Source organism: Nerophis lumbriciformis, linkage group LG23 (genome assembly GCF_033978685.3).
Source record: "Nerophis lumbriciformis linkage group LG23, RoL_Nlum_v2.1, whole genome shotgun sequence".
Taxonomy (NCBI): Eukaryota; Metazoa; Chordata; class Actinopteri; order Syngnathiformes; family Syngnathidae; genus Nerophis; species Nerophis lumbriciformis.
This window is the reverse complement of record NC_084570.2, coordinates 34,956,661-34,980,293: the sequence shown is the minus strand read 5'-3', so window position 1 is coordinate 34,980,293 and position 23,633 is coordinate 34,956,661. Positions and strand designations below refer to the sequence as shown.

The window sequence follows — 23,633 nt, the reverse complement described above, 5'->3', positions numbered from 1 at the left end:
TGATTAAACGTTCATTTTAGTTGTACTTTCACCAGTAAAAAGATATTTCCTGCATTGAACTTGCCGCACTTGCGACACTCCTGTTGTCGACATAAAACCACATCAAAAGTAGCGTGCCATGTTACATCAAACTATCGCTAACGGCAATGTCATGGACCTAAAAGTAATTAATTAGATTACTCGTTACTAGTAAAAGTAAGGGCGTTACTAACGCTGTTATTATATAACGCAGTTATTACAAACACTGGCAACAGACCGCGCCTTTTAAAGGCACACACACGCACACTGTGTTCTTATATTAAACATCTCTCTAATGCATATGCCAGATATTTAAAGTGTATTTTAAGTAACATATAGATTACTTTCCCTAGTAGTAAACTACATTTATTAAAGAGTTATTCCGTTAGTAATTCAACTACCGTATTTTTCGGACTATAAGTCGCAGTTTTTTTCAGAGTTTGGCTGAGCTCCAGTGCGACTTATATGTTGTTTTTTCCTTTTTTATTATGCATTTTCGGCAGGTGCGACTTATATTCCGGTGCGATTTATACTCCGGTGCGACTTATACTCCGAAAAATACGGTACTTTTTTGGTCAAGTACTCCCCAGAAAAACCCCCCAAAATGGATAACTGGCTGGAATATAAAGACAATACAACATACATGCATAAACGTGGATGCATATGCAAAAGTGCTATATAATTATCTGTACAGTAATCTATTTATTTATATCTGCACCTTATTGCCCCTTTATCCTGCACTACAAGCAGCTAATGCAACGACATTTCGTTCTTATCTGTACTGTAAAGTTCAAATTTGAATGGCAACTAAATGAAGTCCAAGTCTAAGTAACGAGTAACTATAATTAATTCTGTCTTTTTTCCTGCATTTCACTGTTGTTATTTTTTTTGGACCTAAAAGTAATGAATTAGTTTACAAAACGGCGTTATTACGAACGCTGATAGTAACACGATTTTAGCTTTTTCTAATGGCGTCTTTTTCGGGGTTATATCTTATATTTTTACTGTTGTTTTTTTTCCCGACAAAACCCCGCCCACTCTGCTTGTTGCCTCGTCTGATTGGCTGTGACGTAGATGACCCTAATAAGCCCGTATCCCGTACTCCAACCATGGGAATACTCGCCGTAGTTCAGGACTTTTGGGTACTTATGCACGTCGTATTGGCGTCTCCAGTTCCCATAGTGGAGGTTTCAAAAAAGGATTTGGAGATCTCCAGCGGGCCGCCTTGATGTTCCCAAGTCTGTTCTAATCCATCAATTTCCCACCTCCAGTGCGATGGTGGCGCCCCACTAACAAGCGAATGAGTAGACCAGGCCAGCTCAGGGCGTTAAAATGTCATGAATGAAAAGAGGGCGTCTCCGTTGTTGTTGTTGTTGCGAGAAGAGGACCATGTGTGGACCTCACCCCCAGGACAATTAGGTGCTCTCTCACCTCTGCCGGCTGAGGTCGCCGGGCCACGGGGGGGTCAAAGGTGCTTCTGTCGGTGAGCCGCCCAGCTGAGGCGTCGGGTCATCCGTGGAGCGGTCAGGTGTGGGGACACAAACCTTCAGGGAGGGTTGTTTTGTGTGTTTTTGTCCAATATTATCTTGGAAATCTTCACTTGGTTAAACGCTTTTTTCTTCTTCCTGTTTTCCAGACTTTCTGTGTGGGACTTTGAAGCTGGTGAAGGCTGCATGTGGACCGACTCCGTAGCCCCAATCTGGAACCCATAAAGTCTCCCGTCATCTGGGAACTTCTGATTGGCTGCAAGGACCACTTACCCCCGTCCGCGCTTCCTGCTCCCATCCCTGGCTGGGGCCGGGCCCCGCCCCCTGCAGGAGGACTCTGCGCCAATGAGAAGGACCCGCGCTCGCCGTTTAGGTATAAAAAGGGCCGAGGCTTTGGGGTTTGTTGTTGTTCTGGCGGCCGGCTGGGGAAACCAAAGAACCTGGAAGCAAGGACGGCCATGGAGTCGTAGGCTGGTGCGCTGAGAAGATGAGAGAAGAGGTGTCCTGCGCCAACTCCCCCGAAGGAGGCCTGGGGGCCAGCGAGGAAGAACTGGAGAGGAGCTCCAAGAAGAGTCTGCAGGCGGCCCACAGAAAACGCTCCCCTCACCTCAAGAAGGACAATCAGACGGACCAGAGCGCCGCCGGCAGTCCCCAGCTGGGCCCCAAGAGGGTGAAGAAGAGCCCGCCGCCCGCGGTGAGCCTGGCCCCCGTCGGCTCCCTGGGCCCCAGGCCCGAGCAGCCCTTCGAGGACCTCCACTCCCAGCGGGTCATCGCCAACGTACGGGAGCGCCAGCGCACGCAGTCGCTCAACGACGCCTTCGCCTCGCTGCGCAAGATCATCCCCACGCTGCCCTCGGACAAGCTGAGCAAGATCCAGATCCTCAAGCTGGCGTCGCGCTACATCGACTTCCTCTACCAGGTGCTGCAGAGCGACGAGATGGACGCTAAGCTGGCCAGCTGCAACTACCTGGCTCACGAGCGGCTGAGCTACGCCTTCTCCGTCTGGAGGATGGAGGGCGCCTGGGCCATGTCCGCCAGCCACTAGGGCCCCCACCTCCTCCTGTCCGCCAGCCACTAGGACCCCCACCTCCTCCTGTCTACCAGCCATTAGGACCCCCACCTCCTCCTGTTCACCAGCCACTAGGACCCCCACCTCCTCCTGTCCACCATGTCTCTTTGTCTCTTATTCCTCTCCTCTTTCCTTTCCTTCAATTGGTGCAACACCACCGCTCACCCTCAGGTAACAACACACACACACACACACACACACACACACACACACACACACACACACACACACACACACACACACACACACACACACACACACACATACACACACGTGTTAGACTTAGACTTAGACAAACTTTACAAACCCTATAACAGAAATTGTTCCACACAGTAGCTCAGTTACAAATGATGGAAAAGATGGAAAGGACAATGCAGGTATAAAATAGACTAAAAGCAATATAAAATATAACATATATACGTAACTTTTACATAATATATGTACAGTATAGGATATATACTGATATATTATATTATACATTTATATCAGATATACAATATATAACAATTACCGTGTACAATAGTACAGTATATCCTGATATATTATATTATACGTTTATATCATATATACAATATATAACAATTACCGTGTACAATATTACAGTATATGTAAGAGCTGCAGCATAAAATTGAGTAAATCCAGCAGAAAATAGACATTATAAACAAAGAGAAGTAGCAAACATAGACTTTGCCACGCCGTCGTTTGCCTTCCATCTCCACAAATAAATAGCAAGGCAGGAAAGAAAGCGTTTTTATTTATCTTTCTTCTGACTGAATGGGAAACACATTGACGCAATGTAAACACGTGTGATGACATCGTGTCAACAACATGACAATATTGTAAATGCGTTCAATCAGTGACTTACACTAAAACAGGCCTTCATGGAATTATTATTTTTTTATTATTATTTATTTTTTTCACCAATGTATTCCACATAGTGATATAATAAATAGGGCTATGAATCTTCCATTCTCCATTCGAAATCAGTACTTTTTAATAACTTTGGGTGCCAGTTCTATGATGAACTAACATTCCTCCATAAAATAAACCGCTGTGATACGTTTCTATATTACTTTAAAGAAAACTGGTTTAGTTCAATAAAATTCTACCCAAAACATTTAATAAAGTCAAATACAAATAAGAAGTATCCAGCACTTCTCTTTTCTAAGGTAAATGTGTACAGCAGATATAGATCATCTACATCTACTATATGATTTCTTTGATTGGCTGCACAGGACAGACATGAAAAAAATAGTTTTTTGATTTTTCTTTTATTCGATTAAGAATCATTACAAGTAAAAATTGCGATTCTTTCGAACATATCATTGTTTTGACACCCCTAATAATAAATGCTAGCATGTTAGCTCATTTTAATCATTTAACGTAAAAATCATAGGTTTTGATACTTGGCACATTCTCATAAGTATGCTAACCGATCTTTTGTTTACATGTTAAAGTTAACATGCTAATGTTTTATGATAGCAGTTAGCTATTAATGTATAAACCTACAAATTAGGATTTTAACACCTGGGGCCATCTTGCAAATAATGTTATCCTATGTTAGCAGGCAAACTTTAGCATGCTAAGGTTTTATGCTAACGTTTTACCTCATCTTAATCATTTAAACCTAAATTTAATGGATTTTGATAGTTGGCAAGTGTAAAAATAGTTCTTATGCTAGCATGCTAACGTTTTATGCAGATATGTATATGTTTAAACCTAAAGTAAGTATGCTAACTGCTTATTTGTTAGCATGGTAACATTAGAAAATTATTATGCTAACCTTAGCATGCACAATTTTTTTTTTTATAGCTAATTTTGCATTTTTGCAAACACAACACAGATAGCAGGCCCATTAAAATGGTCTCGGACATGTTGTAGTTATTATTATTATTATTACAATATTTGGACACCTCCTTCAAAGGCTGTTTTATATACTGTATATATTTTATATCCCCACAAAAATAATTTGTTGTTTAAATTAAAAAAAAAAGTTTACTTTTTCGTTTTTTTTCTACTAAGAAGTGCCAACAAATGTAATATAAAGTAGCTAGAATGTGAGTTTTAATAATCATTATACTTGTCATTATCAACTGAAAGTAGGGATTAGCTGATTATATCATAATAATACATCATTTTTATTATAATGATATTATTATTCACCATGTACCAACTCAGAAAACCACCATAATGGCCAACATTAAAACACAGTAGCAAAGTAGGCCTAAGTGTTCATAAATAACAAATGTATGAATTATTTCTGGCCACTGTAACATTACAAACATACAGTATTTAAACGGTAACACTGCGTTTGAATATCTTAATTAAGTGATTCTTTGTCGTACCACATTTTGAGGGTCACCGATTTAACGTATTTAATTGTTAAAAATAAATGTGCTGTATTTTGCGGGTCATAGATTATTTGCCGTGTTTAAATACATATTTTGGGGGAGGCATGTTTAAATTGTTAGCTTTTTAGTTAATGGGCTTTTTCACTTTTTAACACTTTTTTTAAATCATTTCATGACGTTGCCCCTGTTCTCTTTTGTTTTTTTTTTAACTTTATTGTTGTTTTGTACTTTGTGCTTTCTATGCACGTACTTAAAAGGAGTAAGACAATAATGAAAACTCATCTTTGTGTGGAAAAAGATGCAACAACAATGAATAAAAAGCAAATAATCGGTTGATTTAAATACTAAAAGGTCTCGTTGTAGCCATCCAACACTTTTTAAAGCAGATTTAAACAGAAACGTTTTAAAACAAAAAAACTAAAAAGTTACCTCTGCAGCCCTCAGGGGGTTTGGTGTCCTCCATGTTGGATCCAGTGTCGTGCAATCAAGGCGGCGTCGCTCGGGGCCCAGACATGCAGGAACCTTTAGATTGGAAACACTTGTGAGCTATTTGGAAGGTGTGTGTGTGTGTGTGTGTGTGTGTGTGTGTGTGTGTGTGTGTGTGTGTGTGTGTGTGTGTTTGTGTGTGTGTGTGTGTGTGTGTGTGTGTGTGTGTCAGGACTGGGCTGCAGGGTCATGTGTGTACAGGAGGGATTATTTGCAGTCATCTTTGATTAGTGCAGCAGAGTAGTGCACGGGACTGGCAGGTCAGGTGACGTGGATGAGAAGCTGAAGGAAGAGAACATGGTAGGAGATGTAGGAAGTAGGTTGGTTGGGAGACGTGACAGAGTCCAGACCCTCGCTGCAGGTGTTCCCTCTGTTCTTACTCAGCCTAAGATGGCCTCTGTGTGCAAGGCCAGGGCCACAGTGCTGGGAACGGAACCTCCCACCCCCTATACCAGCCCGACACGTGGAGCGCAGTGTCCTTGAACGCAACGCGGTAGTCATAAGATCTACTTTGCTGGTTATCTTCAGTTCTGTAGGATCCTTCAGAGACCACATCACCACGTCCCTGTTGGTCCACCAGCACCAATATTCTCCTCCTGGAACTAAATATTACTTTCATAGTGAAATACTGTAAATGTTACTTTCACAGGAAAGTACTGTAAATGTTACTTATACATACACATACAGTACAGGCCAAAAGTACAGTACAGGGCACACCTTCCCCTCATTCAATGTGTTTTCTTTACTTTCATGACTATTTACATTGTAGATTGTCACATCAAAAACTATGAATGAACACATGTGGAGTTACGTACTTAACAAAAAAAAGGTGGATTAACTGAAAACATGTTTTACATTCTAGTTTTTTCAAAATAGCCACCCTTTGCTCTGAATACTGCTTTGCACACTCTTGGCATTCTCTCCATCAGCTTCAAGAGGTAGTCACCTGAAAGGGTTTTCACTTCACAGGTGTCATAGTTTTGATGTGACAATCTACAATGTAAATAGTCATGAAAATAGATTAAACACATTAAAATGAGAAGGTGTTCGAATCGCGATTCTCACGTTGTGCGATTCAGAATCGATTCTCATTTTTTAATTTTTTTAATTTTTTAAATGTATTTATTTATTTATTTTATTTTTTATTTTTTTAATTAATCAATCCAACAAAACAATACACAGCAATACCATAACAATGTAATCCAATTCCAAAACCAAACCCGGCCCAGCAACACTCAGAACCGCAATAAACAGAGCAAACACGACACAGAACAAACCAAAAGTAGTGAAACAAAAATGAACAGTATCAACAACAGTATCAATATTAGTTACAATTTCAACATAGCAGTGATTAAAAATCCCTCATTGACATTATCATTAGACATTTATAAAAAAAAAAAAAAAAAGAACAATAGTGTCACAGTGGCTTACACTTGCATCGCATCTCAAAAGCTTGACAACACACTGTGTCCAATATTTTCACAAAGATAAAATAAGTCATATTTTTGGTTCATTTAATAGTTAAAACAAATTTACATTATTGCAATCAGTTGATAAAACATTGTCCTTTACAATTATAAAAGCTTTTTACAAAGATCTACTACTCTGCTTGCATGTCAGCAGACTGGGGTAGATCCTGCTGAAATCCTATGTATTGAATGAATAGAGAATCCTTTCGAATCGGGAAAAAAAAATCGTTTTTTTTGTTTGTTTTTTTGTGTGTGTTTTTTTTTCGTTTTTGAATCGAAAATCGTTTTGAATTGAAAAAAAAAAAATCGTTTTTGAATCGAGAATTGTGTTGAATTGAAAAAAAATCGTTTTTGAATCAAGAATCGTGTTGAATTGAAAAAAAATTGATTTTGAATCGAATCGTGACCCAAGAATCGATTTTGAATCGAATTGTGGGACACCCAAAGATTCACAGCCCTAATATGTATACATATAAATATACATGGACATATATACATACATATATACATACATTTATTTATATATATATATGTATATATGTACGTATATATGTATGTATATATATATATATATATATATATATATATATATATATATATATATACATATATGTATATATATATATATATATATATATATATATATATATATATATATATATATATATATATATATATATATATACACATATATATGTGTGTGTGTGTGTAAATAATATATGTGTATATACATACATATATATATATATATATATATATATATATATATATATGTATGTGTGTGTGTGTGTGTGTATGTGTATAATGTATATGTATGTGTATATACAAAAGCAGTGAAGTTGTCACGTTGTGTAAATGATAAATAAAAAGAGAATACAATGATTTGCAAATCCATTTCAACTTATATTCAATTGAATAGACTGCAAAGACAATATATTTAATGCTCACACTGAGTAACATTTTTTTTTTGCAAATAATCATGAACTTAGAATTTAATGGCAGCAACACATTGCAACAAAGTTGTCAGAGGGGCATGTTCACCACTGTGTTACATGGCCTTTCCTTTTAGCAACACTCAGTAAAGGTTTGGGAACTGAGGAGACACATTTCTGAAGTGGAATTCTTTCCCATTCTTGCTTGATGTACAGCTTAAGTTGTTCAACAGTCCGGGGGTCTCCGTTGTGGTATTTTAGGCTTCATAATGCGCCACACATTTTCAATGGGAGACAGGTCTGGACTACAGGAAGGCCAGTCTAGTACCCGCACTCTTTTACTATGAAGCCATGTTGATGTAACACATGGCTTGGCATTTTCTTGCTGAAATAAGCAGGGGCGTCAATGGTAACGTTGCTTGGATGGCAACATATGTTGCTCCAAAACCTGTATGTACCTTTCAGCATTAATGGCGCCTTCACAGATGTGTAAGTTACCCATGTCTTGGGCACTAATACACCCCCATACCATCACAGATGCTGGCTTTTCAACTTTGCGTCTAGAACAATCCGGATGGTTCTTTTCCTCTTTGGTCCGGAGGACACGACGTCCACAGTTTCCAAAAACAATTTGAAATGTGGACTCGTCAGACCACAGAACACTTTTCCACTTTGTATCAGTCCATCTTAGATGAGCTCAGGCCCAGCGAAGCTGACGGCGTTTCTGGGTGTTGTTGATGAACGGTTTTCGCCTTGCATAGGAGAGTTTTAACTTGCACTTACAGATTTAGCAACCAACTGTAGTTACTGACAGTGGGTTTCTGAAGTGTTCCTGAGCCCATGTGGGGGGATGTAAAGGATTTACACCTGTGTATCCTTTACACACTGATGTCGATTATTGATGCAGTACCGCCTGAGGGATCGAAGGTCACGGGCTTAGCTGCTTACGTGCAGTGATTTCTCCAGATTCTCTGAACCTTTTGATGATATTACGGAGTGTAGATGGTGAAATCCCTAAATTCCTTGCAATAGCTGGTTGAGAAATGTTGTTCTTAAACAATTTGCTCAGGCATTTGTTGACAAAGTGGTGACCCTCGCCCCATCCTTGTTTGTGAATGACTGAGCATTTCATGGAAGCTGCTTTTATACCCAATCATGGCACCCACCTGTTCCCGAAAGCCTTTTCACCGGTGGGATGTTCCAAATAAGTCTTTGATGAGCATTCCTCAAGTTTTTAAGTCTTTTTTTGCCACTTGTGCCAGCTTTTTTTAAACATGTAGCCGGCATCAAATTCCAAATGAGCTAATATTTGTAAAAAATAACAAAGTTTCTCAGTTGGAACGTTAAATATCTTGTCTTTGCAGTCTATTCAACTGAATAAAAGTTTAAAAAGATTTGCAAATCATTGTATTCTCTTTTTATTTACCATTTACACAACATGACAACTTCACTGATTTTGGGATTTGTATATGTCTACATATATGTGTATTTTATATATATATTTTTATTTTTGTATTTTTTATATTTATGTGTATATATATATATATATATATGTACACATAAATATAAATGTATATATATATATATATATATATATATATATATACATTTATATATTTTTATATATATATATATGTATATATATATATATATATATATATATATATATATATATATATATATATATATATATATATATATATATATATATATATATATATATATATATATATATACACACACACACATAAGTACATGCATAAATATATGCATAAATATATGTATACATAAAAAAGTTTGGACACATTAAGGGAACGTCACATGTCAGGGCAAGAGCACAATTCAGCATGTCCGAAAAGTAGTAGGAAGAAGCAGAAACCCTACATATATTTACTAGGGCTGTGAATCTTCGGCCACCACACGATTCCATTCCATTCAATGGTTGGGGGTAACGAATCGATTCAGAATTTATTCTTGATTTAAAATCAATACTTTTAATAACATTTAATGACAGTTCTATGATGAACTACATTCCTCCATAGAATTGATAAACAGCTCTGATACATTTCTACATTACCTAAAATAAAACTGGTTTTGTTAAATAACATTTTCCCCACTATTTAACAAAGTGGCTGGACAGGACAGATTTTGAAAAAATAAATACAAATAAAATAGACTTTTGATTATTTTGAATGGATTAAAAATTGTTTTAAACAAAAATCGTGATTCATTCTCAAATATAATTTTTTTGACACCCCTAATATTTAATAGTACAAAATTATATAAGTTATTACAATAAATGTAACCATAGTTGCTAAAACCAAAAAATATGTACTACCTGTATGACTGTACATCTTATGTGAAGAAGGCCGATAGGATTCAATAAAAAAGCTCAGCTTCTTCCTACTTCTTTTCAGACATCTTGAATTGTGTAACTGTTATCATAATCATGTGTTCCACTGTAACCTAGTCAGACCATTTGTAATAAGTATTGCCATGTAGTCCACTGTGACACAAACTACATGGAAACTTCAATATTATTATTATGTATATACTGTATATATATATATATATATATATATATATATATATATATATATATATATATATATGTGTGTGTGTGTGTGTATATATATATATATATGTGTATATATATGTGTGTGGGCTTCACGGTGGCAGAGGGGTTAGTGCATCTGCCTCACAATACGAAGGTCCTGAGTAGTCTTGAGTTCAATCCCGGGCTCGGGATCTTTCTGTGTGGAGTTTGCATGTCCTCCCCGTGACTGCGTGGGTTCCCTCCGGGTACTCCGGCTTCCTCCCACTTCCAAAGACATGCACCTGGGGATAAGTTGATTGGCAACACTAAATTGGCCCTAGTGTGTGAATGTGAGTGTGAATGTTGTCTGTCTATCTGTGTTGGCCCTGCGATGAGGTGGTGACTTGTCCAGGGTGTACCCCGCCTTCCGCCCGATTGTAGCTGAGATAGGCTCCAGCGCCCCCCGCGACCCCAAAGAGAATAAGCGGTAGAAAATGGATGGATGGATATATGTGTGTATATATATATATATATATATATATATATATATATGTATGTATATATATCTATATATATATATACATGTACAATATACATGTATGTATATATATCTATATATATATATACATGTACAATATACTTTTATGTATATATATATATATATATATATATATATATATATATATATATATATATATATATATATATATATATATATATATATATATATATATATATATATATATATATATATAAAAAACCCTAACCCTATACACACTGTATATAGTATATTAATACTGTCAAGTGAGGTAATGATATATTGTATTGATGATTAAGACTCAAGATGATCTGATTGATGGTGCAGGATATTATAATCTTCTGCTTCTACGTGCTCCTTTTCAGACATACACCATTTTTAATTTTCCCTCAATATTTTTATTGTTTTTTTTTTTGCAAATGAAGTTAACGCAAATGGAGATGCTTTTTTTTTAGAGGGTTTGTTGTGTTTGAAATTAATTAGTGAATTGACCCGAAATATGTGGGACATATTGGGACATAATTATGTCCCAATAGTTTATGTTTTTGCTGAGAATGATTTGTCCAGCAGTTAGTTTTCTCTCACAAGGCGTTGTGCGAGCGAGCTTGTCGCTTCAAAAAAGTGTGGTCAGGAGTTGTGGAGGAGGAAGTGGTGTTTTGTTTATGTCTTCATAACGCATATTTGCTCCTTTGTTTTGCATGGCAGTGATTTGTGTGGCTGCTGATGCTGCGCTTTCTGCAACTCACACTACACATTACACTGCACTACACTACACTACACTACACTACACACTACACACTACACACTCGTCACGGAGACTTACTCTGAGGAGACAAATTATACACCCACTTTTCACTCTGGCTATCATTTTCTTGTCACTTCATGACACACACACACACACACACACACACACACACACACACACACACACACACACACACACACACACACACACACACACACACACACACACACAGTGTTAAAAATTAGATGTTCCATCATTTAATGTACCAAAAGAATGGTATATGTAGTTTAATTTTATTTATTATAACAAATAATGCACACCAGTGATTTATACTACCTTAGAAAACACTCCATAATGACAACCTAAGTATTCTTTAAGTATCACCATGACAACATTAAAATACAGTAGTGTAGTAGACCTAAGTATTCATTAAGTACCACCATGATGACAACATTAAAATACAGTAGTGTAGTAGACCTAAGTATTCATTAAGTACCACCATAATGACAACATTAATACAGTAGTGTAGTAGACCTAAGTATTCATTAAGTACCACCATAATGACAACATTAAAATACAGTAGTGTAGTAGACCTAAGTATTCATTAAGTACCACCATAATGACAACATTAATACAGTAGTGTAGTAGACCTAAGTATTCATTAAGTACCACCATAATGACAACATTAAAATACAGTACTGTACTAAACCTAAGTATTCATTAAGTATCACCATGACAACACTAAATACAGTAGTGTAGTAGACCTAAGTATTCATTAAGTATCACCATGACAACATTAAATACAGTAGTGTAGTAGACACAAGTATTCATCAAGTACCACCATCATGACAACATAAAAATACAGTAGTGTAGTAGACCTAAGTATTCATTAAGTACCACCATGATGACAACATGAAAATACAGTAGTGTAGTAGACCTAAATATTCATTAAGTACCACCATGATGACAACATTAAAATACTGTAGTGTAGTAGACCTAAGTATTCATTAAGTACCACCATATTGACACCATTAAAAACAGTAGTGTAGTAGACCCAAGTATTCATCAAGTACCACCATAATGACAACATTAAAATACAGTAGTGTAGTAGACCTAAGTATTCATTAAGTACCACCATAATGACAACATTAAATACAGTAGTGTAGTAGACCTAAGTATTCATTAAGTACCACCATAATGACAACATTAAAATACTGTAGTGTAGTAGACCTAAGTATTCATTAAGTACCACCATATTGACACCATTAAAAACAGTAGTGTAGTAGACCTAAGTATTCATTAAGTACCACCATAATGACAACATTAAAATACAGTAGTGTAGTAGACCTAAGTATTCATTAAGTATCACCATGACAACATTAAATACAGTAGTGTAGTAGACCCAAGTATTCATCAAGTACCACCATCATGACAACATAAAAATACAGTAGTGTAGTAGACCCAAGTATTCATCAAGTACCACCATCATGACAACATAAAAATACAGTAGTGTAGTAGACCTAAGTATTCATTAAGTACCACCATGATGACAACATGAAAATACAGTAGTGTAGTAGACCTAAGTATTCATTAAGTACCACCATGATGACAACATTAAAATACAGTAGTGTAGTAGACCTAAGTATTCATTAAGTACCACCATAATGACAACATTAATACAGTAGTGTAGTAGACCTAAGTATTCATTAAGTACCACCATAATGACAACATTAAAATACAGTAGTGTAGTAGACCTAAGTATTCATTAAGTACCACCATAATGACAACATTAATACAGTAGTGTAGTAGACCTAAGTATTCATTAAGTACCACCATAATGACAACATTAAAATACAGTAGTGTACTAAACCTAAGTATTCATTAAGTATCACCATGACAACACTAAATACAGTAGTGTAGTAGACCTAAGTATTCATTAAGTATCACCATGACAACATTTAATACAGTAGTGTAGTAGACCCAAGTATTCATCAAGTACCACCATCATGACAACATAAAAATACAGTAGTGTAGTAGACCTAAGTATTCATTAAGTACCACCATGATGACAACATGAAAATACAGTAGTGTAGTAGACCTAAATATTCATTAAGTACCACCATGATGACAACATTAAAATACTGTAGTGTAGTAGACCTAAGTATTCATTAAGTACCACCATAATGACAACATTAAATACAGTAGTGTAGTAGACCTAAGTATTCATTAAGTATCACCATAATGACAACATTAAAATACTGTAGTGTAGTAGACCTAAGTATTCATTAAGTACCACCATATTGACACCATTAAAAACAGAAGTGTAGTAGACCTAAGTATTCATTAAGTACCACCATAATGACAACATTAAAATACAGTAGTGTAGTAGACCTAAGTATTCATTAAGTACCACCATAATGACAACATTAAATACAGTAGTGTAGTAGACCTAAGTATTCATTAAGTACCACCATAATGACAACATTTAAATACAGTAGTGTAGTAGACCTAAGTATTCATTAAGTACCACCATAATGACAACATTTAAATACAGTAGTGTAGTAGACCTAAGTATTCATTAAGTACCACCATAATGACAACATTAAATACAGTAGTGTAGTAGACCTAAGTATTCATTAAGTACCACCATAATGACAACATTTAAATACAGTAGTGTAGTAGACCTATGTAGTCATTAGAAACGAGGCAGAGGTTAGATTTAAGATGCATATTTACTATTTTTGGTTACTGTAACATTACACACAGTTGGAACAGTAACACTGTGTTTGAATAATTGATGAAGTGATTATTTCGGTACCACTCGATCAGTGTTAACCATAGAAACCATTTTTGAGCCGTCAGCGACCCCTACAGAGCTGCCAAAAAATAATGTGTTTCTCAGCTCAGGTCTGTTTGTGTTTCACGGCTACTCAGGTGTAATACACGTTTCCACCTCTGGTGGCAGTCATGGCAGTATTACACGAACAGAAGAAGTCTGCAGCTCAGACAGCAGTTTCTTAAGCGCAAAAATGATGAAGCTGTATTTTTATTTGTGCTTCAATTTTATTGGGGAAAAAAAAGATTTATTTCTGTTTCATTTGAGTTCAGGGGCCAAATGTTATTTAGAATGATGTGATTAGAAAATCATGGCATGATAACTTAAAAATAAAGACAGTTTTAGTTGGTCAAGTTTAGTTGGAGCCTCACATTAGTGCGCAGGGGGAGGAGCCTCACTTTTACATGTCATTAGTGTGCAGGGGGAGGAGCCTCACTTTTATATGTCATTAGTGTGTAGGGGGAGGAGCCTCACTTTTACATGTCATTAGTGTGCAGGGGGAGGAGCCTCACTTTTACATGTCATTAATGTCCAGGGGGAGGAGCCTCACTTTTACATGTCATTAGTGTGCAGGGGGAGGAGCCTCAGTTTTACATGTCATTAGTGTCCAGGGGGAGGAGCCTCACTTTTACATGTCATTAGTGTGCAGGGGGAGGAGCCTCAGCCAATCCTGTTAGCTTTATACCTTTGCTGGCCTCACAGAATTGCTATTGTGACATCCAGTGGACACATTTAGAACAGCAGTTTCTCTCATTCAAAATTTCAGATGATTTTATAACTTAGAAAACCTTTTTTGTTGTTGTGAATATTATTAGTCAACTCCTCTCATCTCAAAATTTGCTGGTTTGGTACCCAGAACTTTAGACTTAAATGATCCTCACTTCACTCTCTGTGTGTGTATGTGTGTGTGTGTGTGTGTGTGTGTGTGTGTGTGTGTGCGTGTGTGTGTGTGTGTGTGTGTGTGTGCGTGCGTGCGTGCATGTGTGTGTGTGTGTGTGCACATGCAAAGGATACTGATGCACGCTCGCTTGTTTGACACACAGGCAAATAAACACCACGTAGATTTTTGTTCATAACTATAGTATAACTATATCAAAACATATATCTATATCATAACATAAAATATCTATATCATAAATGATATCATAACTATATTATAACATAACTATATCATAACATAACTATATCATAACATAACCATATCATAACATAATAACTATATCATAATTATATCATAGATGTAAGCACAAGTTAACACTTGCAGGGCATTACTGCCTGACGCACCTCCGACAGTGCCATGTGGTGCTGGCTGCAGGGTCATCAGCCGGGAGCCACCTTTCACGGATGTTTCGCTCCTTTAATCCCGGAACATCTCTGGGTGGTGGAGCAGCGACAGGGACGTCTCCCTTCCGCCCCCTGCAGCCAGCTGAAGGATCCATACTGTACCCACATTCTAACCCCGGTATTATTGCTGTTGTGTATATGGAATGAGTCCCAAGGGACTATGCATGGCAGGGACGTCCATCTCCCTGAGTCAAGTGTGGGCCTGACCGCATACCATAACATGGTATACTGCCCCCTGTCTACGCGCCTTGCTTTCCCCACGCCTTATCGTTTCTTCTGATCATAATTATATCATAGCTATATCATAACATATAACTATTATAACATATAACTGTGTCATAACATAACACCTTTATCATAGCATAATAACTGTATCATAACTATATCATAGCATATAACTATATCATACCATAATAACTATATCATAACATAATAACTATATCATAACATAATAACTATGTCATAAGACATAATAACATATCACAACATAACTATATCATAACATATAATAACTATATCATTACACATAACTATCTTACAACTATATTATAACAAAACTTTAGCATAACATAACTATATCATAACTATCTAATAAGATAACTATATCATAACCAATCATAACTTATCATAAATATGTAATAATTATATCATAACATATAATAACTATATCATACATATATCATAACACATAATTATATCATAACTTTTTAATAACTGTATTATAACACAACTATATCATAACTATCTAATAACATAACTATATCATAACAAACCATAACTATATCATAACATATCATTACTATATAATAACTATATCATACATATATCATAACATATAATTATATCATAACTATTTAATAACTGTATTATAACACAAATATATCATAACTATCTAATAACATGACTATTTAATAACATAACTATCTAATAACAAACCATAACTATATCATAACATATAATAACTATATCATAACAAATCATAACATACAACAACTACATTATATAATAACTATATCATAACATAATAACTATCATAATTATATCATAACATAATAACTATATCATAACATAATAACTATATCATAACTATATTATAACATATAACTGTATCATAACATAATAACTATATCATAACATGTAACAAAATAACTATATCATAACATAATAACTATATCATATTAACTATATCATAACTATATCAGAACATATAATAACTATCATAACTATATAATTACATATAACTATGAAATTATGAAAATATTCATAATTGTATGTTATAATTAGGGCAGCACGGTGTGGCAGGGGTTAGTGCATGTGCCTCACAATAAGAAGGTCCTGGGTTTAATCCCGAGCTCAGGATCTTTCTGTTTGGAGTTTGCATGTTCTCCCCGTGACTGCGTGGGTTCTACTGCGGCTTCCTCCCACCTCCAAAGACGTGCACCTGGGGATAGGTTGATAGGCAACACTAAATTGGCCCTAGTGTGTTAATGTTGTCTATCTGTGATGAGGTGGTGACTTGTCCAGGGTGTACCCCGCCTTCCACCCATGTGCTGGGATTGGCTCCAGCACCCACCGCCAAGGGACAAGCGGTAGAGAATGGATGGATGGAATTAGGGCTGTATTAATTGATTGATTGGGAAAAAAGCTAAGATTGATTTATATGTTGTTTTGATTAATGAGTGTAACTAATACAAATTGATCAAATCCGGAACTTGAAATAGAGCTGGTGTCAGAGTGGGATTCTTTTTTAAAGAATTATTAATATTATTAATGCACATATCATTTCAATATTGATGTGTATTTATGATAAACAATCAATTATGGCAAGCAGACACAATGTTTATTTCAAGTGTTTTTCCCGTAAATATTTCATTTGTTTGATCTTATTTCATAACAGAACCTTTTCCTTTGTGGATCAATAAAGTTTGTCAAACTCATCGATGGATTATTGGATGACCAGAATAATCTAATATTATATTTTTAATTTTTTATTTGTACAAAGTATTTACATTTTTATTTGTTACCTATTAGAATGTAAAATAAAAAATATTAAGGAAAACATATTTAGTTGAATTGAGTTTGATTGTTTGTAAATGATAACTATAAAACTGACCTGTAAGAAGAAACAACTAATAGGAATATTTCATTCAAAATAAAATGAATGAAGTCCCGGAAATAAGTTTTACATCACAAGGAGGGCTGCAGGAATTATTGGATTCATTCAAGTACAAAAATATTTGAGTTATATTATTTTGCTTGCTTAATGAATATAACGAATAAAATATAACTAATACAATTCAGACCTAATGAGTGCCTGGAACTTTAGATACACGTACTTAGTTTCCACACGCTCGCTGCAATAGAGCGAACATCAGAGCGGTGGCGTGTGGCTGCTGTGATATATTTTATTTTAAGTTATCTTTTAAAAAATGCAATTTCAATGTTGATGATGGGAATTTATTAGCAAGCAGACAAAATGTTGATTTCAAGTATTTCCCCTAAAAAAAAACACAGCGTGTTTTATCTGATTAAAAGTTAAAGTTAAAGTACCAATGACTGTCACACACACACTAGGTGTGGCAAAATTATTCTCTGCATTTGACCCATCACCCTTGATCACCCCCTGGGAGGTGAGGGGAGCAGTGAGCAGCAGCTTACTCCATTAATTGAACTAACACATGACTAAAATAATGGATAGCTTCAAGCCAATAACACAAAGTACTTAAAACCAGGGTTCTTAACCTTTTTACCCTCGGGGCCTGGGGCCCCCACCAATATTAGCACTGAATTAGTCATCTTACTCTTCATTTAATCATTATTTTTTGATATAATTACAGTTTACTACCTTGTCAGATGATATAAAACCATGTGTTTATTCATTATTATTTATTTAACACATACACCTTAGGCTTAGGTCAGGCTGATTAGAAAAAATAACTGATGAAAAATACATTTACATGCAATTATGTTGTGCTAAAATAAATCAACTAAATGAATATTAAATATATTTCTTAACTAAACTGTCAATAAAATTAAAGTGCGAATGAAAATACAACTTCACCACTTTAGTCATAATTTTTGCACTTCAGAAACTTCTTTATGACTTTAGCTCCAGACTTTGTTTGATGTTGTCATTACTGCCACAAGTGGTGGAAAAGTGCATTACAACTGAGTACCGCTGTGAGAAACAAATATTAAGGGTTAAGAAACAATGCTTAAAACAATAAAATAAAATACAAAGATTAATGGTAATGATGTCGTTTCTTGCTCTCTGCATAATTAGCAGTAATAATAATAATAATCATCATCTGGCCTTGTTTTGAAGAAATGATTGAATAATAGACATTATTCAATAATAGACACTCGCTGCCACGTGGAAATGAAATATTCGCTCATCTTTCCTTTTCTCTGCAGAACGCCAACAAATGGAAAATTGTCGACGAAAAGTCCTCTCTCCCACTGACACTTTTCCACGGACACGCTGGTGACAGCGAGACGTGGAAGTGGACTCTTGACGGCGAACAATGGCCCCGAGGAGACGCGGGCGAGGGACCAAGAAGGCGGACGGACGCAGCCAATGAATGTTTTTCTTTCTTGTTTATATAATAAGCTGGGTCACGTGACACACCCCCCCCCCCCCCCCCAGAGGCCCAATCACACGCTTCTTTCGTGGATAAATGGACTACGGCACGGCCAATGGCGACGCTTTGCGGGAAAGGAACCGTCTTCTTCTCACGCTTTCAACTCTTATTTTGTAAAGGAAAAAAAAGAAAAGTGTGACAAATTGGGATCTCAGCCACGTTGAAAAGATTATTTTGTGCAGAAATGATCTTTGATTGTTTGTATAGTTTGTTTGTGTATTTGTTGTGTCAACTCCTGTGGACAATAAACTTTTTTATATTATTGGTAATTAAACATTTGCAGTTGCATATGAACTTGAGTTTGACTTGATAGTTGAGTCTTTCATTTATTATATTTTCTATGAACCAAAATATGAAGTACAACTTTATAACAGACTGTAAAATGTACAAATTCATGTGCGTTGCGTGATTTTTTCAGGAAAGAAAAGGGGGATGTAGTGATCAAACTCAAATATTTACTGTCTATTCTAATACGGTTGAGCTTTTTGGGAAATGGGTAAAATAATGCTTTTAATTATGGCCTTCATTTTGGACAAGAAAAAGTACATTTATAATTTTTTTTTTTATTGGGTTAAAGTGCTGAAGTTTGAAAAAAAAAAAGGACGTAAATGTATTGTTATTAATTACACATGGTTTTGTAATTAAAGCATTTAGGCATCTTTGCAATTTGAGTATGACTTTATGGTTGAGTCAGGGTGTAGTGTTAACATTAACATTATTAATGATGTTTTTTCTTCAATAAATCATTTGTTATATTATCTATGAACCAAAATATGAAGTAATTGCTGCCTAGTCTGAGAATATAGTTAAGCCTTTTGGGAATGTTGTACTATTATTTTGAAAAATAACGTGTGATAATGTGAGGAGGCGCTGGGATTAAATAAAGGAAAACATTTTGATAATCCATAACTCAGGATGTGGTTTGGAAATAAATAAACACAAATATATTAAATGTATTATTTTGTCCAATCAAAACCATTTTGTATTTTGGAATATAAGATTGCAGACTGCTGCACGTGTGTTTGAATATGCGCTTGAACATTTTGGGACACAAAAGGAAGACGTGGGCGCTGAGACAGAATAACGACTCTTTGTTGCAGGAAATATAATATATTCATTTCAAGTGAAAACATTGACGTCATATAAATGTTGCTATACTGTGTACACTATAGTGTAGTGTATATATAGTATAGTTTACTGTTTATAAACTGTGTACACTATAATGTAGTATATATATAGTATAGTATAGTATACTGTTTATATACTGTGTACACTATACTGTAGTATATATATAGTATAGTATAGTATACTGTTTATATACTGTGTACACTATAGTGTAGTGTATATATAGTATAGTTTACTGTTTATATATTGTGTACACTATAATGTAATATATATATATATATATATATATATATATATATATATATATATATATATATATATATATATATTATAGTATACTGTTTATATACTGTGTACACTATAGTGTAATATATATATAGTACACTGTTTAAAAACTGTGCACACTATAGTGTAGTGTATACATATATAGTATAGTATACTGTGTATACTATAATGTAGTATATATATATATATTATAGTATACTGTTTATATACTGTGTACACTATAGTGTAGTATATATATATATATATATATATATATATATATATATATATATATATATAGTATAGTACACTGTTTATATACTGTGTACACTATAGTGTAGTATATATATATAGTATAGTATAGTATACTGTTTATATATTGAGTACATTATAGTGTAGTATATATATAGTATAGTATACTGTTGTTATACTGTGTACATTATAGCGTAGTATATATATATATAGTATAGTATACTGTTTACATACTGTGTACACTATAGTGTAGAATATATATATTATAGTATACTGTTTGTATACTGTGTACACTATAGTGTAGTATATATATATAGTATAATATAGTACACTGTTTACATACTGTGTACACTATAGTGTAGTATACATATATTATAGTATACTGTTTATATACTGTGTACACTATAGTGTAGTGTATATATAGTATAGTTTACTGTTTATAAACTGTGTACACTATAATGTAGTATATATATAGTATAGTATAGTATACTGTTTATATACTGTGTACACTATACTGTAGCATATATATAGTATAGTATAGTATACTGTTTATATACTGTGTACACTATAGTGTAGTGTATATATAGTATAGTTTACTGTTTATATATTGTGTACACTATAATGTAATATATATATATATATATATATATATGTATATATATATATATATATATATATATATATATATATATATATATATATATATTATAGTATACTGTTTATATACTGTGTACACTATAGTGTAATATATATATAGTACACTGTTTAAAAACTGTGCACACTATAGTGTAGTGTATACATATATAGTATAGTATACTGTGTATACTATAATGTAGTATATATATATATATTATAGTATACTGTTTATATACTGTGTACACTATAGTGTAGTATATATATATATATATATATATATATATATATATATATATATATATATATATAGTATAGTACACTGTTTATATACTGTGTACACTATAGTGTAGTATATATATATAGTATAGTATAGTATACTGTTTATATATTGAGTACATTATAGTGTAGTATATATATAGTATAGTATACTGTTGTTATACTGTGTACATTATAGCGTAGTATATATATATATAGTATAGTATACTGTTTACATACTGTGTACACTATAGTGTAGAATATATATATTATAGTATACTGTTTGTATACTGTGTACACTATAGTGTAGTATATATATATAGTATAATATAGTACACTGTTTACATACTGTGTACACTATAGTGTAGTATACATATATTATAGTATACTGTTTATATACTGTGTACACTATAGTGTAGTATATATATATAGTATAATATAGTACACTGTTTATATACTGTGTACACTATAGTGTAGTATATATATATATATATATAGTATAGTATACTGTTGTTATACTGTGTACACTATAGTGTAGTATATATATATATAGTATAGTATAGTATACTGTTTATATACTGTGTACATTATAGTGTAGTATATATATAGTATAGTATACTGTTGTTATACTGTGTACACTATAGCGTAGTATATATATATAGTATAGTATACTGTTTACATACTGTGTACACTATAGTCAGAGGTGGGTAGTAACGCGCTACATTTACTCCGTTACATCTACTTGAGTAACTTTTGGGATAAATTGTACTTCAAAGAGTAGTTTTAATGCAACATACTTTTACTTTTACTTGAGTATATTTATAGAGAAGAAACGCTACTTTTACTCCGCTACTTTTATCTACATTCTGCTCGCTACTCGCTACTAATTTTTATCGATCTGTTAATGCACGCTTTGTTTGTTTTGGTCTGTCAGACAGACCTTCATAGTGCCTGCGTTTCAACAAATACAGTCACTGGTGACGTTCACTCCGTTCCACCAATCAGATGCAGTCACTGGTGACGTTGGACCAATCAAACAGAGCCAGGGGTCACATGACCTGACTTAAACAAGTAGAAAAACTTATCGGGGTGTTACCATTTAGTGGTCAATTGTACGGAATATGTACTGTACTGTGCAATCTACTAATACAAGTTCCAATCAATCAATCAAAAGTGTGAAGGAAAAAAGACCATTTTTTATTTCAACGTACACCCCGTCAAAAGCCTAAAGACTGACTGCACAGTTCCTGTCTTCACAATAAAAGTGCCGCTCCATCGCGCCTGCGCTTTCAAAATAAGAGTCTCCGAAAGCCTGCGCAAACAAGCTAGCAAGCTAAGGAGTTTGCCGCCAATGTATTTCTTGTAAAGTGTATAAAAACGAATATGGAAGCTGGACATATAAGATGCCAAAAACCAACCACTTTCATGTGGTATTAGACACAAAGGAGGAACTTTTTTTCTCCTCCATTTGAAAACGTGGACGTTTGTCATCACTACTGTCTGATTCCAATCAATGCAAGTCATCAGAATCAGGTAATACACCAACTTATATTCTTGTCTTCATGAAAGAAAGGAATCTATATGTGTTAAACATGCATGTATATTCATTAAAACACATGTAAACAAAAACGGCAAAAAAAATAAATATA

At 34.5% G+C, this 23,633-nt stretch overlaps 1 protein-coding gene across 1 annotated transcript; it reads left to right on the top strand.

Moving 5' to 3' along the window:
* The first annotated feature begins 1,901 nt into the window (after positions 1–1,901).
* On the top strand, positions 1,902–19,705 carry twist3. Its single transcript, XM_061985401.2, has 2 exons — positions 1,902–2,745; positions 19,226–19,705. Exon 1 carries the CDS (start codon positions 1,993–1,995, stop codon positions 2,548–2,550), a length of 558 nt encoding a protein of 185 aa, XP_061841385.1. The 5' UTR covers positions 1,902–1,992; the 3' UTR covers positions 2,551–2,745; positions 19,226–19,705.
* Positions 19,706–23,633: the final 3,928 nt, after the last annotated feature.

Bases quoted from the DNA above. Each gene is read 5' to 3' on its own strand.
- twist3 (XM_061985401.2), top strand. From the start codon at position 1,993: ATGAGAGAAGAGGTGTCCTGCGCCAACTCCCCCGAAGGAGGCCTGGGG.